This window comes from Morone saxatilis, unplaced genomic scaffold (genome assembly GCF_004916995.1).
Source record: "Morone saxatilis isolate NCDOM2014 unplaced genomic scaffold, NCSU_SB_2.0 Contig23, whole genome shotgun sequence".
Taxonomy (NCBI): Eukaryota; Metazoa; Chordata; class Actinopteri; family Moronidae; genus Morone; species Morone saxatilis.
Window position 1 is genome coordinate 22,769,877 of NW_023339796.1, and position 14,185 is coordinate 22,784,061.

Below are 14,185 nucleotides of genomic sequence, written 5' to 3' on the forward strand. Positions count from 1 at the left end.
TAAATGTGGCTTCAATAAAGAGATGGCGCCCAGAAATTCAAAGCATCATTCTCTGGAGACATTATAAAAAAATATTATATTTTACAACTAGTTTGATCATGTCATCGTCCGCACTTGGAAAACTTGGTGGGCACATTTTTTATACATTTACAATGTAGAAGAAGTAAATGAAGCATGAGGAGCTTCATTTACGGTGCATGAGTACTGCTGAATTATCCCCAAAAAAAAGATTCCTCTTGAAGTCTGGAGCAAAAACACAACACAACGAGGTGTCAGTGATGCATGAGCACGGCTAAGACCACAGCTACTGTGCATACAGGTTTTGTGGGGTCTGTTGTTGTTCTGAGAGGAAAGGCGGCAGCGGATCATATCTGACATCAAACAAAATTTCAACCAGTTCTGTAATTCACTGTGATACTTTCTATCATTTATGAACAATAATACAGGCTTAATGCGTTAACCCACTGTAAAAATGGAATCTTAATGAGATACATTTTCACAATAATCCAACTTTTACCGTCTTTAAGACTTTTGCTTCTTTATAACAACATCATGACCACGTTGAATAGCAGCAAGTGTATAGAGGACTCAAGTGTAGAGCTGCAACAATTAGTCAAATAAATCATCAGCTGTAAGCTATTAATTTTATTAGCAACTATTTTGATAAATGATTCACCATTTTGAGTCACTTTTTTAAGAAAAGAATGTCCATGTGTATGACAGTAAACTGAATATCTTTGGGTTGTGGACAAAACAAAATCAATCAACATTTTTCACAATTTTTTGAAATGTTATTTGCCAAACAAACAACAATCTATTAATCAATATAATGATTGGTAGATTAATCGATAATGAAAATAATATTTAGTTGCAGCCCTACTCCCATCGGTCCAACTCATCTCAAATAGATTTGATGGTCACATGACTGTATTGATAATAATGGGACATGAAGTACTTTACATTTTCTGTTGTCTCTGGGCACTTCAGGGTGCAGACGGTGTTATAGTACAGGCCATTGGTGCAGGTATACATGCCCTGGAAGACATCAGGTAAGGCTGGGCAGGATATGGGCTCACAGTTAGTTTCCTCCCACTGCCCCCCCTCCAGGCACTCCAACTTGAAGTACTTCCTAGAGACAACAGGAGCAAATGAATATGCCGCTAAGTGATCAGTCTAAGCAGTCTAGCAAGGTTTTTCACAGTCTGCGGAAGGGAGGGAAGTAACGCTCCAAAGTAAGGCTAAATTTTGGCGATGGAAAAACTGGCAAGGCTATTTTTTAAATATTTTTTTTAATAGCTGAACTCTGACCTCAAGATATCTGAAAATGAGTCTCCCCTTTACAGACATGCCTACTTTATACTAATCCCATGCAGTTTTTTCAATTTGTTTTGCATGCAGTAGGCTATGTGTTATTTTTGCTCAGCGTATTTGAATATTTCTGCATACCATAAACAATACTGGAATTGCGGAAATTAGGTATGACTGGAAAGATTCTTGTGGATTCAATGAGCCCAATTATATTCATGTGTGATTGTTTTGGTCCCCATAGTAGCCATTTAATTTATGTGAGACAATTTTTGTTTTATTGTGATTGCTAGGATAATCACAGCCTCAAGAAACTGCACAACCACAAACAAGAGACCGATGACACTCGCAGGATGGATGGCTTTCCTAGAGAATACAGACAAGAGGATTTCTGAGCAATTTCCAGAACAGAAATGCTTACCAATTAATCATAGAAAAATCCAATTCTTACAGGAATCTCAAAATTTCAAAGGTTTCTGATACCAAATCGCACCATTACATACATTTTTCTATGGTGTTTCTCAAGGTCTTGGTGTCTTGGTATTTTGGAGGGATTTGTGACCATATTTATTCATTTTCAAAAAAAAAAAATCTTAAATTTTGCACCAAATTTGAAAAAACAACATGGGAATGGCCATAATCTACTTCAACCATAATGTTCTACGCCCTCATACTCTCTAATCTTCCAATATTTCAAGAGCGACTAAACAAAACACAATGTTTACAAGAGATTTATGACAACTTGACTTGACACACAGAGAGCTGCATCTCAAATTTATCTTCATGTTCCCAGCTTTGAGATGATGTATACCACTTTTACGTGGCATACTGCTGAACTGCTATCTCCTCCTAAAGATCCCCTGCCCCGCATGAAAAGGCATGAAATGGTTTATTGTAGGGAGGGGTGGCGAGGAAGAGGTTAAATTGCATTTCAAGGAGTTAAAAAAGTTTAAGTTGCAGGCAACAGTGGGCAAAAAACTGGTGTTATGTGGCCAGTACTGTGATGCTGTTTTCCTTTCTATAGGTGGCAGCTAGTGCCCGCTCACTTTTTGGTTGCTGTACATTAGAGGATGTTTCACAGATAATGATCAACCTGACGGATGAGTTTTGGAACATTTCACAGTGAACCCTATTGTGTTGTTTCATTCAGTAATACACAGCAACATAGTGGATGTATTTATTTCGTTATTTTGTTGATGTGTTGAGGTTTATTATAACAAACTCCCTCTAGAACCATATACACCCCTGCTCACCTTCTCTATTGTCCCACTTTACTTTTACTGTTGCAATAACAAAAAACATACTGAGTGCAGAGTTCCCATTCTACAGTAAAAAAAGATCTCCGGTGTGGTGCATGTAGTGTGTAAATGCAACAGTATGTGTTACAATATAAATTTATGTGGGTACATGTGTCAAAGGTAAGAGTAAAAAGCCTGTTTAAAGCTCTTAAATAGCTGCTGCTGTTCACTTTCACATGTTGGACTAATAAAAGCATCAGGGGTTATTAAAAATGTTTACACATATGTTTGAGAAAGCCTAACCCATAAAGATACCCAGCTGCTAATGGATCTTTACATGAAATGGTTTTTCACTGTATCTGGATGGAAATTTAATGTAATACATAACTATAATATGTATATTTTTATTGCTCTTATATAATGGTAAAAGTCAGCTTGTTAGATATTTGATACACTGGATTTTAATTAGGATTCAAAACTGATTCAATACAACGAGGAGTGAAACGTGTAAAGGGAGATAGCTGGTTCCCTGTAAAGCAGGATATAAACTTACCCTAAAGGCTGTGTCTCCTCTCATTAACAGCATGTGAACTGTGTTCAGTAATGAGCAGTTACCCATTGAATACAATTGGCAATGTACTGACGAGGCCCAGTTAGCAGCGGTACATATTTTATTGGACCCTAATGTGAGCTTGTTCCGAAACAGAGTATCCTTTTACAGATGATGAACCGAAAAAATGCCTCTTTAAACTGTACCCCATCGATATTTAAAAACTTTGCCCTTGGGGTTTTGGGTGTTCATGTGATGCATTGTTGTACTGTTGCATAAAATATCTAAATCAAAGATCCTAATTTTATTAAGCAGTGCGTAATGGGAATCTTGTAAAATAAAGGAAAAGAAGGAATTTCCTCCATTACGCAGGGAGGCATGTGTGATAAAACACTGTGTTAACTTTGGTCTGCTGTCTGTGCAGACTTACTAGTATTTAAAGGCACTCTACAACCCACAGTATATGATTAAAGTCAATTGTTCTTGCATTTATTTATGCACAGATATAATGTGCCCAAAATCATTCATCTGATTGATAAGGTGTCAGAACACAGAACCCACTGGAAAGAAAGTAGAGGAGATTTTACAGTATTTGCCATATAATGCTATTAATACATACATATTTCATATGACTGAGCCTAGTATAAATGCCCCTCCAAACCCTGGCAGCTGTGTTTTTTGTCCACTGTTCTGCCAACAGTCCCAAAACACTTACCTCGGTGTCTTCTTTTTAAGGCTCCCTCTTACATAGAAGCCTGGGTTGCATTTGTAACGGCAGACAGAGCCAACATCGTGCCCTGAGGTCAGACAGTCTGCTGTTAGCAGCTTGGCATCGGGTATGTTTGGAACCTCTGGACACTCAATCTTGCAGTAAGCCTCTGGGAAAGACCACAGACCGTCCTCCAAACACACCAACCTGTCGCTGTCACCTGAGGTATGGAGATGGAGGGGAGAGAGACAGAGAGGATTTTAAAGTGTAGTTGGGCAGAGGAAGAATGTTCTGTTTTTCTCTTTCTATATGTATTATTCTAAACTTGTATGGTGTATTGAATTTGTTTTGTGTTGTATCATACTGAAGTTAGCAAGGTTGTTGTGTTTTGTAATGAGAATAATAACATAAACTTTATTTATATAGCACTTTTCTTGATGTTACAAGGTGCCGTACAAAAGGAAAAATAAAAAAACAAACAAGAGATAAAATGAAAACAAGGAACATGAGCACAGAATAAAAACATCATATCAAATATTTCCAAAAGCTTGCACAAAAAGAAGAAGTTTTAAGAAGAGATTTAAAAGAACCAAGAGATGTAGTGTGTCTCAGTTCACTAGGCAGTGAGTTCTGTAGTGTGGAGGCTCTTAGTGCTAGGCTGCTGCTGCATGTATCACCGAGTGTCATTGGCATAAATATGGTAGAGCGCATCATGTTTGTGGATAACCTGGTCAAGAGGCAGCATGTATATAAAGAACAGAAGGGGGGCAAGGCTCATTTGTTTTGTATGGCAACTCACCTGTGTTGAATGACGAGGTTAATGATCATTAGAAATCAGAAAAAGTAACTTCAGGTCAGTTATTTACAGTGAGATTTGACTTCACCTCTAAAGCATTTATTTGTTAAGTGCCTAAACGAACTGCAGAGTTTATACGACTTTTCTTTTACTTTTATTCAGATTATATAACATATGCTGAACTCTGACCACAAACATTTGTGAAAAACTGACTTTCAAACGTTCAGTAATGTCAGTTACACAGCAATATCTATCTGAAGTTTGCAAATATGAGCTCCTACATTAGCCTTTGAGCTAATTAGACACTGAGCTACTGGTCACAACAGCAAGCAATGGTTTATTTAATTGTTTATGAATTCAAGACTGTGTTGTTGCTTCAGTTACATAGCCGTGCTGTAAAAACATACATTCAGAAGAGTTACATGTTCTGCACTACACTAAAACAGCTAAAACACAAAGGAATAGACAGGAGAAGGATACAGTAAGTAGGTCAGCATCATGGATTTATTTCTGTCCCAACAAACATTCTGGTTTTGTTTCATGGCTCTGTCTTGTACAGTTATGAGGAGAAGGAGGCTCCAGCGTTGCCCAAAGCTAATATTTTCTATGCCTGTATGACCCCATATGAAGCATGAGCGTTGGTATGTGTGGAGAATCATAACACCCTGAACCTTTCACAATTTTTATTGGGTCTATAAAATGTAATGAATCTTTAACATGGCATCACATTTTTTATAAGCTATTTAAACATTGGGCTGCTGTTGTGATTATCAAAATCCATTACAGCTGTACAGAATATATTCTTGTGAACTACACAGTGTGTTTTCACTGCTGAGTGATGCATGATGGCCTCCAAACATTGCACCAAACCAAAAGCCACAAATAGAATTATTTCTGCCCAATCTGTATTTAGATCATGAATACACGAGTCTTACTGCTGACTGTACTACGACATTTGAGCGTTCACTGTGGCTTTCCGACCACAAACACAAGTGTGTGGACATCACGCTTGATCCATCTAATCATTTCAAGAAGTATCTACTACATTGCGTAACTTGCATTGCTAAAGAGGGGTAATGTTTTTGCTTTTGTGTGTAACTATGAATTTGTGCGTGTGTGGTGGTTCTCCTAATTATGGGTGCCACGGGCAATATTTGTTCTGACTCGTTATGGTGTAACGGTTAATGGTCAAAAACATTGTGGACATCTGAGTAGAGAGAAATTGTGCTCTGTGTGTAAAGGGGACAGGAATATTCCATGTAAAGGTTTCTATCAGTGTTCATCCTGAATTTCAAAAAGTGTAATCCACAATAACATTTTAAAGGGCATAAAGCGGCAAAGACAATCACTGAGGAACAAGCCTCATTGAGAGGAGACATGGCTGTGATTTTGTAAATGGCATTTCCACTGTGATTTTATTGCAACGCTGTAGATCCTACTTAGTGTAGTTCCTCTTGTCTTAGCTGTTTTTCAGACTAATTAGTTTTAAATAAACACTGTCTGTAACTACAACAAGATGAGTCCGGTTAAAATCAGGCCTCCAATTCTAAACCGTAATTGAGTAAAATCGAGGTTTAATGTCCATTTCATTTTATGGACTGCAGCTAGTGACAGCATCTTGCTTTGGTTTGTCTGTTCACTAGGCCAAGCTGTAACTGTCAGAAGGTCCCTGCACAGAACTTTAATTATTGATTGAAGTTGACCTATATCATTCAGTAATGTGGGTAATGATGAGAAAGTATCAAATGAGGTTCTTCACACCCTAAATGGCTCCGTTGTCAGTTTGATTGAAACTCATTGAATGTTGGTTAATCTTATTGAAAGTAATAATAGTAATTAATAAATAATATTTTTTTTGAAAATTCAGAAAATTAGCTTTGTCTTTGTATGGTTAGCCTGATAGTGGTGCTATGAAGTATGACCATGTATCAGTTATTTGTCATCCACTGATGTCTAACAAACAATATGCTAACATTAGACAAGACAAGACTAGAAATAATGGACTAGAATTGAACCGAATCATCAAATCCACGACTTACCTTGTAGTATAGCTGGTGATCCACAGGTGAAGGAGCATTGTTTGCCAAAGGTGGTTCCCCAGGGACAACTGAATATGGCGTGGTAAACGTGAGACTGATCAGGCAGGCCGCAGTCTACAGGCTGACAGCTAACTACACGATCCCATGAACCATGGAAGCACTCCAGATGTGTTTCTCTCTGGATGAATAGAGAGAATATAATAATAAGAGTGACAGAGAAAGAGACAAAAGCAGGGGGATTTTGCTGTATGGCACGAAAAAAGTACAAATTCTTCAATTAAAAAAGTCTTTTATAGTTAACTATTAAAGATATAACCACAAATTACAAAAAATGTCAAACTGAATTGTAATATCGCAAAATTGCTCCTAATTGCATCTGAGGAATTACATGATATCAAGCCAGGACCTTCAATCTAATAACATATCAAGAGGCAGATTCCCATCTCTGTATTCAAGCCTTTGCATCAACCCTTTGTAGAAAACTTTTTAGGTGTGATTTTGTTGATTTGTGCCCCATTATACATTGGAGTTTATACCTTTACCCATATGATTCCTAAAATTCTGTCTGCATTATGGAGACAGTTTTTTGGATATCTCTGGCCTGCAGTGATATCTGTGAAACTGAGCACATTAGACATAAAATCTGCTTGGTTTCCCCTCATCATTCATAGTAGACGTAATCGAGTTACCCCAGGTTTTGGAGGCAAAACAGAATGCAACTACAAATGTTCAGTGAGTAAAAGAAAACAAATTGTTACAAATAGTGGAACAAATGATTGTATGATTAAGCTTTTTGGAAGGAAATACTGCAAAATCTTGGTGCTGCCCCCCCTACATCTCTGTTCTATCTCTCATACTTTTGTATTAATGGATAAATGGAGGGTGTTATTTTACAGTGCAACACATAATACTGTATTCAGCGTACCTGATGGGGCAGATTCCCCCTGCCGTTGATGACGGTAATACTGAAACCACGGTGACACTGAACGGTGCAGCGAGAGGTCTCTCCTCCTCCTGTACACCTACAGAGACACACTGATATATAGATAGTTCTTTTGTTTGTTGCTTCGGCTCTCTGATTGGTCAGTGTTTCCTTCCAAAGGGCCTACCTGACAGAGGCGTGCTCTAACTGCGGAGGATTGCAGCTGTCCATCTGACACGGCTGCCGCAAACAGCTGTTGCAGGGGTGGAGGGAGGAAAGGAGAGGGGAGAAGGAGAGGGATGAGAGGCAGAGAGAGACAGTGCAAGCAGCTAGGAGGCCTAAACTGATCGCTATTCCCGGGTAAGCAAATTCAATCAGACTAAAAAGGAATACTCAAAGGTTTTGGGAGGCTGTCATTTTGGGAATTTACCGGTCACGGGTTGAGTTCAGAAAAAAAACGCATGCCGTTGTGTGGATCTTACGAATGCTCCAAGATTTAATATTTATCCTTTAAACATGCTGAAACAACTAAAAAATAATCTTTTCCAGTTCATATAATGTTTCTCTCCTACTAAAGTGTAGTTCATATTAAAGGGGAACTCCACTGATTACACGCATCAAAATCTGTTTTCAGGTGTTGGGGTCTTTTGAGTTACCTCAAGTGATGTCACTTGAGTCAGTGTCAGTTGGGGCTGAAGACTACAACTTTGAAAATTAAAAAATCCAGATCTCTGTACCCCACTGTTAGCTAAGCACTAGCATAACACATCCATAACTCTGACTGACTCTTTTTTTTTTCAAGCACTGTGGTGAAAGCATGCGTGTGTGTGTGTTAAGTAGGTAGTTGTGGGAGAGCCCACCCTCTGATGCGCACCCGGTCAGGGCGAAGGTGCTGAAGTGGCAGGAGGTCCTCAGCGCCACACCTCCCACTGCCACAGACGGGGAGGAGAAGAGGAGAATAACAGAGGCCGTGATGAAGAAGGGTTGAGAGAGGTCATGGGTCACATTCACCACCAACGGGTTCCGATGGCACGAGAGGTCATGTGTACCTGAGTAGATAGGAGGGTTTCAAGTGGTTTGTCTTTAGCATGATCTTACTTTGCTTTAAAAACAGTGAAATATAGAGCAATAAAATAAAAAGTACCTAGTGAGTGGTTCTTGCCAGTAGTGTCAGACAGGAGGATGGTGGCTGTCCTCCGACACTGCTCCCCAGACCACGACCCATCTGAAGCCAGGTACACCATCACGGAGGCTGCCACTCCAGGATGGACAAATCCCACCTGGATAAACAACAAACGCGGCAATCATTTCAAACAAGGAAAACACAAAGAAAAAAAGATCTGATGCTATGGAAATACATTCTGACTTGTCATAGCAAGAGTAGTAGAGAAAAAGTACCATGTGAGAATAGAATGTTGGCTAGAGTTGATTTATACTATGAATTAAAATGTATTTGCTCTACTGTCAGCTTGCCATCAAACTGACGTTAAATAGAGAGTACTGTGCTGTGTGGGTTGGATTCCTGGCCCAGCCTGGTTGTGCTTTCTAGTAAACATAATAGTTCATCATTTTGTCTTTGTTTCTGCATTAGCAACTCCCTGGTAAGTCACCTGCACAGTGAAGGGTGGAACGGGGAGGACAGTGTGAAGCTCCGTGTGGAGCTACTTGTTGCAGGTGTAAAGCAGCTGATAATAATAGTACGTGTCTGTAGTCCTCCCCCGGAGTTAGCAGTGACAAGAATTGATCATTCTCAATTGGAAAAAAATTAATTAAAAAAACAGGGAATTCCTCGTAAATACAAACAAACATTTTAAAAAACAAACATGCCAGATATAGGCAGGCTGTTACCATAGGAAGAGCAGGAGGTGGGTGCTACCATGTCCTAATTAATGCACGCGCTTGTGCACTATGCTGCAAGTGTGGTAACTGAATGACATCCAGTGTAACTGCTGTGATTCTGACCTCTGTTCTCTGTGACGTCCACCCCTACCTTTCACAGCCACCTGTCAAGCCTACAGACTGTGAGTGTCTCATGCTCAAAAGATAGTGTGTCACTTTAAAGAAATGTGAAAGGGCTTCCAGATAAAGGAGTAGAACTGTTAAATGAGACGGACGCCTTTTAGAGTGCTGGCAGAGATGGATATGATAGGATGGCTGAGGAACGCTTTTCAGATAGAGCGAGACTAGATATTCAAGGCGAGGGGAGGCCTTTCAGAGACAGAAAAAACACTTCAAGGAAAAAGAAGTGTTTCAGGGAGAGCTTGCAGATATGGGTGTTATCACAAAGGCTTTTCAGGCGGTGAAAGAGTCTTTAGGGATAAGGCGGCCTTCCAGAGAGCTTGCAGAGATGTGCCTGATAAAGAGGGCATCCGTAAAAGCGGGGGATGGAAAGATGAGTCATTCAACAAAGAATTGGAAATGATGAGAGAAAGAGAAAAAAATGAATGAGTGTGTGCAAGGAAGGAAAGAGACAGCATCATGACTGTAAAGGACCCTATAATTCAGAGCATGATGGACAAGGTTGTGAAGCTATCAGTCAAATCAACAGCTAGCCTACGCTTAGTCTGGACCTGCAGAGTTGATTGTGGGAACTGTGGCTGTGGAAAGATTAAATAAGACAACGCTACTAAATATGAGAACCAGACACAGGTCCTGGAATGGAAAGACTGGTCCAAATGCAGTGCAGTACTCAAAGCAGGACATCTACGTGAAGCACTGTTGGCTGGAGAGTGCAAAAATAAGCCAATCAGGCTTATGAATCATTTAAACTGCAGCAGCAACTACTGACAACAAATACAAATGTCAGTGTTTATCATTGCTAATCACAAATAAATAATTAGTTAATGATATATAATGTTTGAGAATTTTTTTTAAATGATCAAGAACGTTCTGTATTTTCTGGAGCTATAATACATTCTAATTATAAATTATGTATTCATCATGACTAAGAGATCTATTTATGATTACAAAATTATTATTATTCCTTCAGATGCCAGTATTTGAATAACTTGTCAACCTTTTAAGTATTTAATTATGAATGATGAGTTAATTATATAACACTTGGTCTTCCACTATTAGTAAACTGGTAATGATCAGTACGCACGGGGTAAAGAAATAAAACGTAAACAATGAATAAGTGCAGAGTTAGTCATGATTTGGTAATCATCTACACATCATTAGTACCCATAATTCACAGCTGACCTGGAAAATGAGTAATTATAGTAACCGATGCAGTGTATGAATAATGCAATTGTAAGAAAGTTAGGAATGTGTTTGTGCGTGGAGGTTTGAGCCAGCGGTCTGTGTGAGAGGCCTTTCAACCCCATTTAAAAGTATTGGAAAGTGCTGGAAGCTGTTGAAGACAATGTAGCCACCCACAGGCATTCCTGTGGGTGGCTACATAGGAAAACAGATACAATATGTGCATGCACACACAAATGCACACCTTCAGCCAAAATGAATGTTCAAGGTCATTTGTGTGGGACTGGGCGGTGCATGGGAACCAAGCGTCGGTGGGCAGCTTCTCACTCATCTCCAGGTGCTGGTACCTGCAGAGCTGCACACAAAAAAGGGCACATGTTAATTATAGAATAAATAATTATTTGATAATTAAGTAATTTAGTGCTTAATAATAACCGTAATCTTAAAAAGACAGGTGTGTAGGATTTAGTGCCATCTAGTGGTCTAGTTGCAGATTACAACTCCCTCACCTCACCCTCCCATTCCAAGCATGTAGGAGAAACTATGGTGGCCTTGAAACTTCAACATGGTGGTCTTATTTTCACTCCTGAAAACAGATCCTCCCAAATTTGATTGGTAACCAGTCTTTAGCTGCTAATTTGTGGTTTGGTCCCATATTTCACTTTATGGTGGAACAACCGGAATCATATAATCTGAATTACATTTTTATTGCTAATTTCATACATTCTATTTGACTATTTTGTGTCTCGAGAATAGCCCATATTCTCTAGCAGTGAAGCATATGACAGGTCATGCCGACTTTATTCATGACAGATTTGTTTATTGCACCCTTATTCAGACGCTGCAGCGTGAAAAATCCCATGAGGTTTGCCAGTTCTAAGATGTTTGGTCCAGTGTGTCTGACAGCAATAAAAGTGACTTAAATCATGTACTTTGCCCATCTGAGCAGAACATCTTTTTTTTTAATCCTTCATTTGTATGTGATCTACTGTGTAAAGGACTGAGGCTAATGTGAACATCTCTAAAACTGTGACATAATTTAGAAGCAGTGATGGACCTGCGAGGCCTCGTGTGATTGCAGACATTTTATGGGAGATGTCAGAGCTGGAAAATGATAGATGCATTTTGTACTCAAGTTGTAAACAGGAAGAGGGGAGCCATGATGTATTCAAAGTTGGTTTGCTGTCATAGAAAGCTCTGCCAAAATGTCCCCCCAAGTTATTTCCTTAGCCCTTTCTCTTCAGGCTTGTCCTTACCAGCCGCTGCTCAGATGTGTCACTGTGGCCTGAAGGGATTTGTTAGATAGACAGATAGATAGATAGAATAGACTTTATTGTACCCAATGGTAAATTTGTCTTGGGCACAGTGCTACAATCTGTTGCCTCACAAAAGCAAACTGAAACATTAAAAAAAAAGACACATTTGACTATACATTTAACGCTGACAATATAGAAGTTACCCTTTGTTAACCCTTTTTCTTCACATTTTTTTGTCTTGACTGTAAAAACCAGGCTCTTCTCTAATATAAAGGCAGAGAGAGCAATCGAGAAAGAACTTGAGGTAGCAAAAAGAGAGTGAAGGGTGAAGAGAGACAAAGAAACTGAAACCTGAAAGTTAACTGAGGAATATTGCGACTTGTGCTGCGTAAAGGGAACTAAAACTGTTTGTAAAACTGCAGATTTGAAGAAATATTCATTTGAAAGCATAGAATGAGGAAATCTAGCTTCTAGACACCAGTGGTAGCACTGAAAACAATGCTGCTAAGCAAAACTACAGTCAGTAAGTGAGCAAGAAATGATGCTCCATCCTGAATTTTACATGGGTTGTGTAGATCTTAATGGAATTTACTGGAGCTGCACGCCTTTAGAAGTTGTGTTTTTGTTATTTTATACGCACCTGAGACTAATGTGAATGCAGCAGCCAAAATGTCAAGCTGACTACCAAGACAAAAAAAAGTAGAGATAAATGCATCTTTCAAGCCTGTTGAGACGACCAGGTTGTTTAGACATGCAGCAGCTGCTAACATTGTTTATTGTCATCTGGAAGTCTTTTATGTGCTTTGTGGTTTATACTTCGTACCTTGGTAAGGGACGGTTCCCCGGTGGCGGCTTGGGCGGGACAGTGGTTGGGGTCCTGGTGAGAAGCAGTGGCGGTGGATGCCCACTGGTCCGTGTAGCCCAGAGGCGTGAAGTAACCACAGTCCCGAACACTGGAGCCCCGCTCAAACTCCTCACACACACCGTCACCGTCAAAAACATAACACTGACTAGGTTCACCTTGGGAGATGGAGAGGAGAATGAAAGAAGAGGATTTATGAAAGAATATAAAGCCTGGTTTCTTAATCTGGCAGGGTATACACTCATCCCCCACTGTTAGACTCCCATCCAAATCTATTTGTCAGTGAACCAAATCTGAGCAAATCTATTTTGTATTTTCGTTGGCCACTTTTAATGTTAGCCACGTCAACTCAACCATATCTGACTCTCTGTGCTGTCAACACGCTGTAAATTATGCTAAGAGATGAACTTTGACTTCAATTAATTATTGAAGATCACAATAATTTCATCATGCTAATAGGCAGGGAGAAAACCTAATATGTGACTTGGCCAGTTAGTGTAATCCCAAGAGCACCTCAACGGGCCATGGGTATCTATAAGTCACCAAGTAACAACAGCAGCATTGTGTGTTACAAAGAACTGTCAAGAGTTCTTCCAAGTCTAGTACAAAACTAAAATACAGACAGGAAGATATTGCTTTAGCCTATTATTGTATCTGCTAATAAATTTAGAATTTTGTTTTTCATAAACTCAACTTTTATCAGCTCTCAAAAATTCAATAACATTAAGCCAGGGGAAAATAAACCAAAGTGAGTGAACACATTTCCATGGAGTTGAAAGTAGCACCAGAGTAATAACACTTAACGATGCAACATTATGCACTTTTTGTAATGGTATTTTGTCATTAATGGACAGTTGACTGTAGAGAGTGACAGTCAGAGATGTTTCTGCATGACTCAATTCATGTGCACAGATAATATTCTGGTGAAAAAAACATTTTTCCACTGAATTAGACAAATATTTCTGATCAACTTTTAACGCTGTTCGTTTTTGATATGAAAATATTTGAATCTTATGTAATTTAGACTTAAATATGTTTTTATTCTTGTGAATATCTGTTTTTTACAGTTTGGAAGTCAATCCTGGTACAATTTGCAACTTACACTGAGAATGGACTTTACATTGAAGTAGGAGGCATCTTGTGTTGGGGAAATAGCTAAATGTGCATGTTCATAGATTCTAGAATTTGTTAACTAGAAAAGGGGACATGTTATCAGAGACAGTGTGTTGAAAAGAGCATTTGAAAATGACCAACCTGACGTTAGACTGAACTTTTTATTTGTTTTGGTGTTAAATATATAATAAACT

The 14,185-nt window shown here is 39.0% G+C and overlaps 1 protein-coding gene across 1 annotated transcript in view; it reads right to left on the bottom strand.

The window, feature by feature from the left end:
* Positions 1-14,185, bottom strand: part of pappa2 (pappalysin 2) — a 74,147-nt gene that overhangs the window by 21,391 nt on the left and 38,571 nt on the right. The window contains exons 14-22 of the mRNA XM_035671019.1: positions 12,840-13,036; positions 11,005-11,115; positions 8,704-8,839; positions 8,434-8,608; positions 7,747-7,812; positions 7,563-7,659; positions 6,638-6,815; positions 3,809-4,022; positions 961-1,129 (exon numbers count right to left, since the gene is read on the bottom strand). Coding sequence (XP_035526912.1) covers positions 961-1,129; positions 3,809-4,022; positions 6,638-6,815; positions 7,563-7,659; positions 7,747-7,812; positions 8,434-8,608; positions 8,704-8,839; positions 11,005-11,115; positions 12,840-13,036 — 1,343 coding nt within the window. The remainder of the gene's footprint in view (positions 1-960; positions 1,130-3,808; positions 4,023-6,637; positions 6,816-7,562; positions 7,660-7,746; positions 7,813-8,433; positions 8,609-8,703; positions 8,840-11,004; positions 11,116-12,839; positions 13,037-14,185) is intronic.